The 14,828-nt window shown below is 45.7% G+C and overlaps 1 protein-coding gene, 1 long non-coding RNA gene and 1 pseudogene across 2 annotated transcripts in view; 1 reads left to right on the top strand and 2 right to left on the bottom strand.

The window, feature by feature from the left end:
- The window catches only part of LOC140722301 (uncharacterized), a 1,042,646-nt gene that overhangs the window by 163,044 nt on the left and 864,774 nt on the right, over positions 1–14,828 (top strand). The gene's annotated exons all lie outside the window — the stretch shown is intronic.
- Positions 1–14,828, bottom strand: part of LOC140722307 (uncharacterized) — a 141,716-nt gene that overhangs the window by 66,942 nt on the left and 59,946 nt on the right. Inside the window, exon 7 of the mRNA XM_073037094.1 lies at positions 8,365–8,711. Coding sequence (XP_072893195.1) covers positions 8,365–8,711 — 347 coding nt within the window. The remainder of the gene's footprint in view (positions 1–8,364; positions 8,712–14,828) is intronic.
- LOC140722293 (uncharacterized) overlaps positions 1–14,828 on the bottom strand; it is a 236,665-nt pseudogene that overhangs the window by 211,624 nt on the left and 10,213 nt on the right.

Raw genomic sequence — 14,828 nt, 5'->3', positions numbered from 1 at the left:
TGGCCTCTACCCAGTGTGAACTTGCTGCTGTCTGAGTAGATAAGCTGACTGAATGAATCACTTCCCAAACTCACAGCAGATGAACGGCCTCTCCCCAGTGTGAACTTGCTGGTGTCTCAGTAGATGAGATGACCGAGTGAATCCCTTCGCACAGTCTGAGCAGGTGAACAGCCTCTCCCCAGTGTGAACTCGTTGGTGAATCTGTAGGGTGGACGACTGAGAGAAAGTCTTCCCACAGACTGAGCAGGTGAAAAGCCTCTCCCTTGCATGAACTGACTGGTGCCTCCGTAGGTGAAATAATAAAGTGAATCCTTTCCCACAGTCTGAGCAGGTGAACGACTTCTCCCCAGTGTGAAATCGCTGGTGTCTATGAAGGTCGGATGATCGATGGAATCCCTTCCCACAGACTGAGCACGTGAATGGTCTCTCCCCAGTGTGAACTGACTGGTGTGTCAGCAGATCAGATGACCGAGAAAATCCTTTCCCACATTCACAGCAGGTGAACGGCCTCTCCCCAGTGTGAACTCGCTGGTGTATCAGTAGATCAGATGACCGAGCGAATCCCCTCCCACATTCATAGCAGGTGAACGGCCTTTCACCAGTGTGAACTCGCTGGTGTGCCAGCAGATCACATGACCGAGTGAATCCCTTCCCACAGTCTGAGCAAATGAATGGCCATACTCCAGTGTGAACTGACTGGTGTGCCAATAGGGAGGATGATCGAGTGAATCCTTTCCCACACACTGAGCAGGTGAACGGCCACTCCCCAGTGTGAACTGACTGGTGTGCCAATAGGGAGGATGACTGAGTGAATCCCTTCCCACAGTCTGAGCAGGTGAACGGCCTCTCTCCAGTGTGAACTCGCTGATGTTCCTTCAGTTTAGATGAGCATGTGAATCCCTTCCCGCAGTCTGAGCAGGTGAACGGCCGCTCCCCGGTGTGAACTCGCTGGTGTGCCATTCGGTCAGATATGGCCTAGTGAATCCTTCCCCAAAATTTCAACAGATGACCAGCCTCTGCTCAATGTGAACTGACTGGTGTGTCCACAGCTGGAATGATCGTCTGAATCCCTTCTCACACACAGAACAGGTGAATAGCCTTGTCCCAGTGTGAACTTGCTGACGTACCTTTAGTTGAGATGAACGAGTGATTCCATTCCCAGTCTGAACAGCTGAATGTTACCTGTGTAAAATAACGGGCATGCCAATCGGTCAGATGATAGAGTGAATCCCTTTCCACAGTCTGAGCAGGAAGGATGATTGAGGGAATCCCTTGCTCCACTTCTTAAATATCTGGACAGAGACAGCAAGACTGGTTTGAATTCCCATAGGCAATTTCCTTGTCATTTTTAACCTGTAAATAGATTTACAAAATCCATCAGTGGGTGAAGGACAACATTTCAGATGAGATCACATTAGTTACCAAGGTGTGATCTGACATCACACTGTTACAGTGAGGCTCAACCCAAGTTGCAGAAAGAAATCATCTTGTAACTGGGCACATGGTTGGTGTCTGGAATGACCATCAAATTCTCTGATACTCTTCCAGTCTCTATAAGAATGGGACATTTCTACCTTCTCCAATCTGTGAATTGGCTCAGTTTGACTCTCTCCATTGGTGTTATTCCCTGTTCCCACTGAGCTGCATGGGAGCCTGGCCCCACAGTAACTGAAACACTCTCATGCAAATACCCTTTGTTGATGTGCAGCTGGGATTTTATTTTATGTACTGTTAACTTAAAGTACCACAGTTTTAACGCCACGTAAATATCTCCTGCTCAGGTGTATGGTTGGTCTGCACAGCTGTTAAAAGAAATTAGAGTGAATATTAGTATTGTTTAAGATTCTTGTCACAGTCATAGAAAGATTCAGACACATTGGCCCATCTCGTTGGTGCCAAGCTATTTACGCTTTCCACTCCCATACCCCTACCATCCAGGTACCTATACCAACCTCTAACACGTTGCAATCGTGCTCGCATGCACCACTTGTGCTGGCTGCTCATTCCACACCTGGATGACCATCTGAGTGAACAAGTTTTCCCTCTTGATCCACTTAACAGTTCACCTTTCACCCTTAATCCATGGCGTCTGGTTGTGGTCCCACCCCATCTCAGTGGAAAAATCTGGCTTGCATTTACCCCATCTATGACCCTCAAAACTGTGGAATACCTCTATCAGATCTCCCCTCACTCTTCTACTTTCCAAGGAATAAAGTCCAGTCCAGTTCAATGTTTCCTTCTAACCCAAGCCCTCCAGACCTGACAACGTCCTTGTAAATTTTCCCTGAACTCTTTCAACCTCTTTTACATCTTTCCTGTAGGTTGGTGACCAAAACTGCACAAAATATTCCAAATTAGGCCTCACCAACGTCAACATAACATCCGTCTATTGTTGACAGTACTTTAGTTCATGAAGGCCAATGGGCCAAAATCTTTCTCTCTGTACCTTTTGAACTGTGACACCACTTTCAGTGAAATATAGACCTGTATTCCCAGATTCCTTTCCTCTACAACACTTCTCAGTTCCCGACCAATCACTGTGTAAGACCTACCCTAATAAGTCCTGCCAAAGTACAACACCTCACACTTGTCTGCATTAAATTCCATTTTCCATTTCTCAAACCATCTTTCCAGCTGGTACAGTTCGCACTGCAAGCCACGATAGTCTGCTCACAGTCCGCTAAACTCCCAGACTTGGTGTGATCCACATATTTGCTGATCCAGCTAACCATACTATCATCCAGATTACTGATATAGATGACAAACAACAACAGATCAAGCACTGATCCCTGTGGCACACCACTAGTCACAGGCCTCCGGTCAGAGAGGCAACCATCTGCTACCACACTCTGGCTTCTCCCAAAGACTGTGTCTCGTCCAATTTACTATCTCATCTTGAATGCTGAATGTCTGAAACTTCTTGACCAACCTCCAATGTGAGACTTTGCCAAGTGGCTTGCTAAAGTCCATGTAGACAACATCAGCAGCCTTGTCTTCATCCACTTTCCTGATAACTTCCTCAAGAGACTCTATAAGATTGGTTAGACATGTCCTACCCTGCACAAAGCTATGCTATCTATCCTTAATCAGTCCACATCTATCCAAAAACTTGTATATCGAGTTCCTGCACTTACGTTACATTAACTTTCCCACAACTGATGACAAGCTCACCAATGTACAATTTCTTAGTTTAATTTTAGAGGCTTTCTTGAACAGCGGAACAACATTGGCTGTCCTCCAATCCTCCAGTACCTCACCTGTCACTAAAGATGATTTAAATATCTGTGCTTGGGCTCCGACAATTTCTGCACTTGTCTTCCACAGGGTCCCAGGGAACAACTTTTCAGGCCCTGGGGATTGATCCATGGCAATTTGCCTTAAGACAGCAAACACCTCCACCTCTGTAATCTGTACAGGGTCCATGAGGTTGATGCTGCTTTGCCTCACTTCTGCAGACTCTGTGTCCATCTCCTGAGTAAATATGGATGTAAAACTACTATTTAAAACCTCCCCCATCTACTTTGTCTCCCGTACAGATTAGCATTCTGATCACCCAGAGTGGGCATGTTTCTGCAGTTGCTGGAAAAAGAGGAACGCACACACACACAATGCTGAAGGAGCTCTGCAGTTCAGGCAGCAACTAAGCAGAGGAGTACACAGTCTAGGCATACTGAAGGGGCTCGGCTAAAATGCTGTCCATTTATTCCTCTCCACATTTGCTGCCTGATCTGCTGATTACCTGGGTATTTTGTAGAAATTAACCAATTTTTCAATTAACCAGTTTCCAAATGTTTCTCATCTTTTATCCATAGCCAGATCCTGCTGGTCTGATTCCTCTTCCCTCCACCCGCTCAAAACCTCCAGACCCCATCTTTTTCTGGAGCCCCAAAGCCCTGACTGGTGCTGGCAACTCTTTGGTTTCTGACTCTGCTCCATCGAAGATTCACTCGCTAGTCTGCTGTCAGACTTTAGAGATGCATTGCAGCAACCCAGCTGTCTGAGGCCCAGTCCTTTGAAATGAGTGAAAATATTTTAAGTTGCTTGAAGTGGTAGAGGCAGATACAATAGGGTCTGTTAAGAGAATCTTAGATAGGTTCATGGAACTTAGAAGATCAGAGGGCTCTGCGGTAGGGCAATTCTCGGCAGTTGTCTGGAGTAGGGTACATGGTCGGCACAACATTGTGGGCTGAAGGGCCTGTAATTTGCTGCAGATTTCTATGATTCCATGAAATTCAAGGGAAATGTCTTCTCCCACGGAATAGTGACTATTTGCAACAGAGAGTATGAGAGATAAACGGCAGAGATACACTTTAAAATACTGATATGGAACAGAAATATGGGCTAGGACCAGATGGATTGAGTGGCCTCTCTAGTGTACATTGTGAGAGTAGTAGAGAGTGAGCGTAATATTAAACACCAGTCTAGTTTAAGGCTAACATCAGCAGAACAGACTCCTCCAATGCTCAGTGACCAGGGTTCAGTCCTGGTTGCGATGAGCAGCTGAAAGAACTGTAGAATCTGACAGTAACAGTCCCTCATGAACCTGCAGCTGCATTCAGTCACCGTGATGGTTAAACATTTAACACAGAGCTGATTTGAACTTCCTCCCTGATGTGAAGTTGCTGGTGTTGCAGCAGCTGGGATGATTGAGTAAATCTCTTTGCTCACTCCGGACAGAAATGTGGCCTCTATTTATTGTGAACTCACTAGAGCATCACAAGGTGGGTTAACTGAATGAGTCTCTTCACACACACGGAGCAGGTGAACCGCCGCTTCCGGGTGCGAAGCTGTTGATGTATCTGCGATGGCCGATTGAATCCCTTCCAAAATGAGAGACAGTGAATGACGTCACACTGCTATCAACGCCATGGGATATTTCAGGTTTTTCACTTATTGATTTCAGCGTGCTGTGTGTGTCGGAATGCCTGTATCTATTCAGTAAATCTAATTTGCATGTTTATCCTGTGATATTATATCCGGATGGGATCATGTATCGTCCTATCTCTAATAACGGATCGGTAGCAATGCAATTGTTTGACTCCGACTCTAAAACTGGATCAGATTTGTATTGATTGTCATCTATAGTATCTTTCATGATCATCTCTTAAAGCAGGATTCTGGTGAATGATGCTTGCCACTTGATGGCGCCTGTGTAAGCAATCAAACGGCATATTCTGCTTTAGAGCACAACACTTCGTCTTGAGTTTGTGACTCTTTTAATGTGCATTTTTGTTATTTCTGTGTCAACCGCCTGGTCCTGTATTGACACAAGGAACCACGCAGTTTCTGGGAAGAGGTCTCCAGCTTTGAGTCTGACGTTGGACGCTTTCCTCCTTTGCTCACATCGTGGGGATCTCATCCATGGACGATTATGCTGATCTATTGGCTAACTCTTTCTTCTATAGCAGTGTTTCCCAGCCCTAGTGCCGCAAGTCAAGGCGAAATGCCGAGCACCCTCGTTGCTAATCCCCAACGACGTCTGTTAGGTTGGTTCGGTCGGACGAGATCGCCAAGTGTCAGACCCGTTGTGACGACGAATGCTCAAGGCCTGCAGTGCGATGCTTCTTCCTTTATTCCAGTGCCACATCCTTTTTGGAAGTACCTGCTCTACTAACGGTCGATCAGGTCTGATACCGCAAGTTAGAGGCAGCTTATTGCCCCGCCAGGAATCTCGAATGCCCCCCACCCCCGGCGAGTGCTATTTGCTCCTAAAGCCATCTTAGGACACGTAACTGCCCCCAGAGGGAATCACTGTTCCATTGTGATAATTTCTTCATCTTTCTGGGTTGAGCTTTCATTTCAGTTCAGAATAGCACACGCTCACAGCGTGTTGAATCCTGCTTTTGTTGATGCAAATACATCCTTAGAAGAGTTACTGTGAGTGGGACAGAGGAAATGCAACTCCCTCAACACTGAGTGTGTACAGCTCCCTCAACATCTTGCTCCTTCCTCTCTCCATAGTTCGCTCACCAGATCTGTCACTCCCTTTCTCCCTACCCCTCACCCTCCGCTCAATCCTCAGCACACATTCCTCTCTGCTTCTCTCCTCCATCTACTCTCACTCTCCCTTTCCTCCTCTCCACTCTTATCTTATTAATACCTCTCCCACTTCCTCACCTCCCTCTCTTACTCTGCTCACCCCAACTTCCTCTCACTCTCACTTCTCTACTCCACTCTCTGTCTACAAACCACACCCCACCTTTACAGACTGACCCGGATCCTCGGCCCATGTTCACTCCATAATAGCACCTTTCAATGTGCAAGTGACAGCGGAACTTACTGGCATTTGGAGTTGGATGAAGCAGAGGAGGGAAAGAAAGAGACAGAGAGACAGAGGAAGAGGGAGAAGGAGAGAAGGGAAAGTGGGAAAGGGAGAGATAGAGAGAGTGGGGGGAGAGAGAGAGAAGAGAGAACAGGCTGAGTGGTGGTATTGAAAGAGAGGGAGAGAGAATCGAGAGACAGTAGGAGTGTTAGTGAGACAGACTGAGGAGAGATGAGAGGGAAGTGGCGGAGGCAAGAAACAGGGGAGAGAGATGGTGGCGACAACCAGTGAGGGGAGAAAATGGCAGGGAGATGGATGTGGGTGAGAAATAAACAGGGAGCGAGTGAGGGGGCAGAAGGAGGCATGGGAGAGAATGACGGAGGAGAGAGATTGGAGGGAATATGGGAGGGAAGAGAGATGAGGAGTTAAACTGGGATAGAAACCAGGGATTGAGCCGGTGGAGATATACGAGGGAAAGGGACGGGCCTTTTGATATCTCTGTTGATCAGTGAGAGAGAAACTGACAGGGATCGAAAAGGGCCAGTCATTTTAAATGGAGACATATGGAATTTTCTAAAATTCTAAATCTTCCATGTAAATTCCTTTAGGATCAATGAAGTGTCTATCTATCTGAGTGTAGGCGGGTGGCTGGGTACATTTGAGCTGGAGATACAGGGGAAAGGGCACAGAAGCATAGATCAGACACGGTCATGCTGAATAAACATGATATCGTAAGACTTCCTCCTCATCTGAATTGATTTCCCTGTAGTCTGAGGGTGTATCCCTGGACCTGGGCTCCGTATTATGATAGATAGATAGATAGATAGATAGATAGATACTTTATTCATCCCCATGGGGAAATTCAACATTTTTTCCAATGTCCCTTTACAGTATTTGGGAACCCCGCCCCCACAACTCCACACCCCGCCCATAATTCTAAACTTCAGCGGGAACAGGCACAGAGACATCAAATACCATGAACTGGTGTCTTGTTAAGCAGCTTCAGGTGCAGCACCTTGTTCAAAACCATCTGAAAATCCAAACAAACAACACACACCACCTTTCTCATTTCACCAAAGAATTCCGAGTGATCTGTCTGGGAAGAGGAAAACCATGCCGTTTTGGCCGTACAGGGGAGGATTTGAAAGGACTGTCATGGAACAGAATCACTGGCAGGGTCCAACTGGCCAGAGTTGACTCTCTACTGTACACTAGGTGTGTTAGAAATTCACTTAAGTACCAGAGACAGAGTTTAAAATAAACTGATTTATTTGTCTCAGATCCAGAATATTAAACACCAGTCCCATTAAAGGTGAAAGAAGAAACTCCTCCCATGACCAGTGACCAGGGTGCAGAACTGGGTGTGGTGAATCGCATCAATAATTGCAGAGTTCAGCACCGACAGTCACTCTCGAAATTGCATTCAGCAACGGTGACGGACAAATATCCAGCATGCAGCTCATTGAAACTTTCTCTTCAATGTGAACAGTGTGTCACAAGTGTAACATGCTGTAAGGTTTGACTGCTAATGTAATGGCCTCTCTGCAATGTTTCACTGCTGAGGTAATGGTTTCTCTGTAGCAGCAATGTTTATAATACGACTAGAGATACGGGTTTTTGAGTGCGGGGCTATCCGATGATAGAAATGTTCTTTCTTGTGAGTCTGGAAGAGAGATTTTTGTGGTCTTTTGCTGGGGGAGATGAAAAGATGCAAATGGAGACAGTGGGCTCTTTTTCTTCTTTTTTTGTTTACTTTGCTAACCCTGTATTCAAAGTAAGTATTATAAAGCTCAATAGTTTAATCGGATACTGTGTACTGTTTGTTATTTCGGGGAACTGATTTGTAACAGGGGACACATCACACAGCATTCACCCAAACAAGATTTCTCTAGTTCGGCCGGGCTGGGGGGGGGGGGTTATCACCCCCTATATTAAGCTGCTAGCCGAAGCCAGAGTTACATAAGCCGAGATGACCGAGGGAATCGCTTCCCACATTCACAGCAGGTGAACGGCCTCTCCCCAGTGTGAACTCAATGATGCACATTTGATGGAGATGGCTGTGAGAAACTCTTCCCAATGTCTGAGCAGGTAAATGACCTCTACCCAGTGTGAACTCGCTGGTGTTTCTGTAGTTGAGATGACTGAGTGAATCCCTTCCCACACACTGAGCAGGTGAATGGCCTCTCCCCAGTGTGAACTCGCTGATGTACCTTCAGGTTAGATGAGCAAGTGAATCCCTTCCCACAGTCTGAGCAGGTGAACGGCCTCTCTCCAGTGTGAACTCGATGGTGAGCTATTAGGTCAGGTGATCGAGTGAATCTCCTCCCACAGTCTGAGCAGGTGAAAGGCCTCTCACCAGTGTGAACTCGCTGATGTACCTTCAGGTTATATGAGCAAGTGAATCCCTTCCCACAATCACAGCAGGTGAACGGCCTCTCCCCAGTGTGAACTCAATGATGCACATTTGATGGAGATGGCTGTGAGAAACTCTTCCCAATGTCTGAGCAGGTAAATGACCTCTACCCAGTGTGAACTCGCTGGTGTTTCTGTAGTTGAGATGACTGAGTGAATCCCTTCCCACACACTGAGCAGGTGAATGGCCTCTCCCCAGTGTGAACTCGCTGATGTACCTTCAGGTTAGATGAGCAAGTGAATCCCTTCCCACAGTCTGAGCAGGTGAACGGCCTCTCTCCAGTGTGAACTCGATGGTGAGCTATTAGGTCAGGTGATCGAGTGAATCTCCTCCCACAGTCTGAGCAGGTGAAAGGCCTCTCACCAGTGTGAACTCGCTGATGTACCTTCAGGTTAGATGAGTAATTGAATCCCTTCCCACAGTCTGAGCAGGTGAACGGCTGCTCCCTGGTGTGAACTCGCTGGTGTACCATTAGGGTGGATGACCGAGTGAATCCTTTTCCACAGTCTGAGCAGGTGAATGGCCTCTCCCCAGTGTGAACTCGATGGTGAGCCATTAGGTCGGCTGACCGAGTGAATCCCTTCCCACAGTCTGAGCAGGTGAACGGCCTCTCTCCAGTGTGAACTCGCTGATGTACCTTCAGGTTAGATGAGCAAGTGAATCCCTTCCCGCAGTCCGAGCAGATGAACGGCCGCTCACCAGTGTGAACTCCCTGGTGTGCCACGAGGGAGGAGGACTGTGTGAATCCCTTCCCGCAGTCTGAGCAGGTGAAAGGCCTCTCGCCAGTGTGAACTCGCTGATGTACCTTCAGGTTAGATGAGCAAGTCGATCCCTTCCCACAGTCTGAGCAGGTGAACGGATGCTCCCCGGTGTGAACTCGCTGGTGAGCCATTATGTCAGATGACCGAATGAAGCTTTCCCCACAAATTCAGCACATGACCTACTTCTGCCCAGTGTGAACTGACTGGTGTGTCCACAGGTGGGACGACCACTGGATCCGTTCTCACACACAGAACAGGTGAATGGCCTTGTCCCAGTGTGAATTTGCTGATGTACATTCAGTTGAAATGACCGAGTGAATCAATTCCCACTGTCTGAGCAGGTGAATGATCTGTCCCCTGTGTAAAATAACGGGCATGCCAGTTGGTCATATGATCGAGTGAATCCCTCTCCACAGTCTGAGCAGGAAGGATGATTGAGTGAATCCCTTGCTGCACTTCTTAAATATCTGGACAGAGACAGCAAAACTGGTGTAATCTGTTTGAGATTCCTGTAGACAAATTCCTCGTCATTTTTAACCTGGAAAAAGATTTACAAAATCCATCAGTGGGGGAAGGACAACATTTCAGATGAGATCACTTGATTTGCTAAGGTGTGATCTGGCATCACACTGTTACAGTGAAGTTCAACCCAAGTTGGAGAGAGAAATCATCTTCTAACTGTGCACAGTGCTGGTATCTGGAATAACCATCAAATTCTCTGATGCACTTCCTGTCTCTATAAGAATGGGGCATTTCTGCCGTCTCCAATATGTGACCTGGCTCAGTTTGACTCTCTCCATTGGTATTATTCCCTGTTCCTACTGAGCTACACGGGTGCCTGGCCCCACAGTAACTGAAATATTCTCACACAAAGCCGGCAGTGCATTACACGCACCCACCACTCTCTGTGTAAAAAAATACCCAACATCCCCTCTATTTCCAAGCACCTTAAAACTATGCGCCTCATCTTAGCCATTTTGGACCTGGTAAAAAGCCTCCGGCTATCCACACAATCAAAGCCTCTCATCATCTTTTCACCTAAAATATGCTCTAAACATAAACAAGGGAATCATACATTGCTTTGAGGTTTTGTTACAAGTATACAAAATTATTAGGGTACAGATAGGGTAAATGCAAGCAGCATTTTCCACTGAGGTTGTGTGGGATGATAACCAGAGGATCATGGGTAAGTGGCGAAGGTGAAAATTTAACGGGAGCGTGTGGAAAAAGTCTTCACTGAAATAGTTGTGAGAGTGTGGAATGAGATGTCAGCACGAGTGATAAATATGAGCTCAGTTTCACCATTTTAAAGAAGTTTGGTTGGCAGCCTGGATGGTAGGGTTATGGAGGGCGATGGTCCTGGTGCAGGTAGTTGCATTATACAGCTTAAATGTTTTTTCAGCATTGAGTAGGTGGGCCAAGTAGCCTGTTTCTGTACTGAACTTCTCCAGGTTTCTGTGCCAGAGAAGCTGGACAAACTTGTTTGGAAGGGAAAAGGTAGGAGTGACAACGGAGCAGCAATGGCTGGAGTTTCTGGGAGCAATTCGGGAGCTGAGTTATCGATACATCCCAAAGAAGTGGAAGCATTGGAAAGGTAGGAGGACACAACCATGGCTGAAATATGAAGCCAAAGCCAACATAGAAGCCAAAGAGAGGACAAATAAAAGAGCAAAAACTATTGGGAAGCGTTTAGAAACCAACAGAAGACGACTTAAAAAAAGTCAGATGAGTTCAGGGTGTGGAATGATGATTAATGAGTCAGTCATTAATGAGTCTTGGCAGCACCCAACAGTCTGAGGCATTTACAGGAACAAAATATCCGGGGCCTCAAGATCTCCTGAAAACCAAGGTTCCCTACACCAGTAACCTTTTAACTTTTATTTTGACAGGCACATACAAACTCTACACCCTCAAAATTTCACTTCTGAAGGCCTCCCACTTACAAGTACTCCTTTGCCAGAAAACAGCCTGTCCCAAACCACACTTGACAGATCCTTTCTGATACCATCAAAACTGACCTTTCTCCAATTGAGAATCTCAACCCGTGGGTCCAGACCTCTCTTTTTCCATATTTACTTTGAATCTCATGACATTATGATCACTAATTGCTGTCACCAGCCCTGGATCATTTCCTAACAGCTTACTGCACACTTCTACATCGGGAATCCTACGCACTGATTAAGGGCACATTTGACAAACTTTACCCCATATAGTCCTTTTACAGTACAGGAATCCCAGTCAATATATGGAAACTTAAAATCACCAACTGAATCAACCTTTGTTTCTTGGCATGGTCTGCGATCTGTCTACAAATTTGTTTGTCTAAATCCCTCAGACTGTTGGGTGCAACCAACTCCCAGTAATGGCTACATCATCATAATTCCCTGTCCTCAGCTTATCTGGCTTTTCTACGATGCTTCCTGCATTGTGATATACACAGCTCAGCACATTCATCGCACCATGCTTAACCATTTGATTGCTGACTCTGTAGAAGTGAACTTTCCACTATTCAGGACATTTGCCGAGACAGGTGCGTAAAAAGGGCCCGAAGGATATTGGACACTCTATTCACCACAACCACAAACTGTTCCTGCTGCTAGGTCCAGGAAATTGTACCACAGCAAAGGGGCCAACAGGCTCTGGGACATCATCTTCCACCAGTCCATCAGACTGATTCATTGATTTCTATGTTATATTGACTGTCCCGTGTACGAACTATTATAAATTACTATAGATTCCACATTTAGACGGAGATGTAACAAAAACATTTCTACTTCTCATGTACATGAAGGATGTATGTAAAAAAATCAATTCAATTCAATTCACCCTCTCCACTATCTGTTCTGTCATTCTGGCTCCCGTTCCCCCTACAACTTATTTTAACCACATCACCCCTCCCCTCACACTAGCATTAGCAAGCCTTACCACAAGGATAAGCCTCACGTCTTAATAAGCTGATAAGGAAGGCGGGCTCTGTCGTGGGCAAAGTACTGGAGAGTTTAACATCGGTAGCTGAGCGAAGGGCGCTGAGTAGGCTACGGTCAATTATGGAAAACCCTGAACATCCTCTACATAGCACCATCCAGAGACAGAGAAGCAGTTTCAGCGACAGGTTACTGTCGATGCAATGCTCCTCAGACAGGATGAAGAGGTCAATACTCCCCAATGCCATTAGGCTTTACAATTCAACTGCCAGGACTTAAGAACTTTTTTTAAAGCTATTATTAATGCTTTTTGAGTTAGTGATTTAGATGCATATCATATTATTACTGAGTTAAGTATTGTATGTAATGAGTTTTTGCTACAACAAGTGTATGGGACATTGGAAAAAATGTTGAATTTCCCCATGGGGATGAATAAAGTATCTATCTATCTATCTATCTATCCCCTCTTATTGTGTTCCCATAACTAACAAATCCCCTATCACTCTTTTGACTTTCCTCTGCCAGGTAATCCCCCTAATAGTTTCTAAAATGGTCCAACTGTTGTTGTGGGGAATGGTCAAAAGAGTACTCTGCAGTGGCTGTTTAACCTCATTCCTGTTCCTGAATCTCATCCAGTTTCCTGTGTCCTGCACCTTGGGTGTAACTTACCTCTCTTCATGTCATATCTATCAACCCCTCCAACTCCTGGATGATCTGGAATTCATCCATTTCAAGTTCCAACTCCTTAAAGTGCAGGGTTACAAGCTGCAGCTGGATGCACATCTTGTAGGAGAGGGCATCAGGGACACTGGAGGTCTCCCCACCTCCCCTCCAATATCCCCTCTAATTTGTAATGACCAGTGTGCACATAAATCTCGTACTGTGCATTTTTTCCGAGTGACATGTGCACAGTGAATTTTATATAGAGAGGTATTCATCTTAAGAGCTAGCAAACCATTATCCATAAGAACTTTACTCTCCTCTGAGCTCGAACGAGTTCATCTGCACTCTCACACAACCTGTGTAACAGGCCTGTAACTGGTAATGAAAGATTTTCTCACCAGAGCTTTTGCACTTTGTCCATTTGTGGTTTGCTTGCTAAATTACACTTCAAAATGTCACATTTCCAAGTATCACTCCACTTCTTCACACTTGTAAATTCTCCAGCAACTTTTGCATCACCACAAGACACAGGTAACACCAGTTTCTATATTGGTATAAATATTTCCCATGAACACTCCTGAGGAATTAAGGATATATAAAAAAATCATTTTGAACCTCTGTAACCTCTGGCTAAAAGAATAATTGGGACTGAATAGGAATTTCTGAACTGATGTAAACTGTATCTTCAGCGGTTAACTAAGACAGGCTCATTACCAGTTCTCTGCAGCTTGCAGAGAGACACACTGAGAGCTGATAACATTATACATTGTACCCTCGTTTGAGTAAAGGGAGGAGGACTTGCTCATAAGGACAGGAATGAACATCAGTCTGTAATTAAGTCAGGGCTTTGCAAAGGGAATAACTGATAAGGACGGGACAGTACATACATCCGTAATTAAGACCTTGATTCAGTGAACTCTCTTATCTAAGTAATTAAGTTTTACACCAACAGACGGTGGGCATACCAGTTCAAATAATATCTTGCAATAGTACTGTCTGGGGTTACTATGTATAAATGTCTGGGTTCATGTATAAATACACGGCTGTAACCTGACTGAGTCAGTCCACTTGTCAGATGGTGGCAGTGCTTACGTGCCTTCCCTTTGACAACTGGGTCTCAAACTCCTACAGGAGAATGCGCAATAAACTGTGGTGACAATAAGAAGCTGGTCTCCTGGGTTTTATTCAGATTCAACTTTAACATTTGGCATCACGAACAGGATCCCAATATCGGGAGTGCCAAGCAGACGGGCTGAGTAAGTGGCTGGACCACTCTGGGGAATGCGGAGACTGACCGGGCACCCAATATGGCCACTGGGGGGGAGCCTGTGATATTACCTCATGAGAACAAGCAGTAAATTTGATATGGAAAAAGAACTGTGGAAAGAAGTGGAAATTACTGAAAAGGGAAAGGAAGGAAAAGGCAAATGTAAAGTGGAATGGTACATTATTAGCAAGTTGGAGGAATAATGCATGTGACAAAGGGATAGAGGTATGTGCCGCAGAAGGAAAGTCAAAGGTTGGGAGAGGCTAAAAGCGGAGCGTGAAAGGGTGGATTGGCGCCGAAAACGAGAGCAGGGAAACAACGTAAGCAAACCAAGGCCGGCGTAGATAGGACAGCAGGGCTGGAATGTCAGTCTGAAGTTCGAACTGATAGGGAAACAATGGATCCTGAACCCATGTCTGGCATACCGACCCTGTTTGGGGACAGTGACTGTGATGGCGACCTGGCAAGAATTATTCGGTCTCTGCTGCATGATTCTCTCAGCTGATGAGGGGCGGAAATGGAAGGCAGAATTGAGATA

Source organism: Hemitrygon akajei, unplaced genomic scaffold (assembly GCF_048418815.1).
Source record: "Hemitrygon akajei unplaced genomic scaffold, sHemAka1.3 Scf000074, whole genome shotgun sequence".
Taxonomy (NCBI): Eukaryota; Metazoa; Chordata; class Chondrichthyes; order Myliobatiformes; family Dasyatidae; genus Hemitrygon; species Hemitrygon akajei.
The sequence above is the reverse complement of the archived record's forward strand: the minus strand, read 5'-3'. Positions and strand labels throughout refer to the sequence as shown.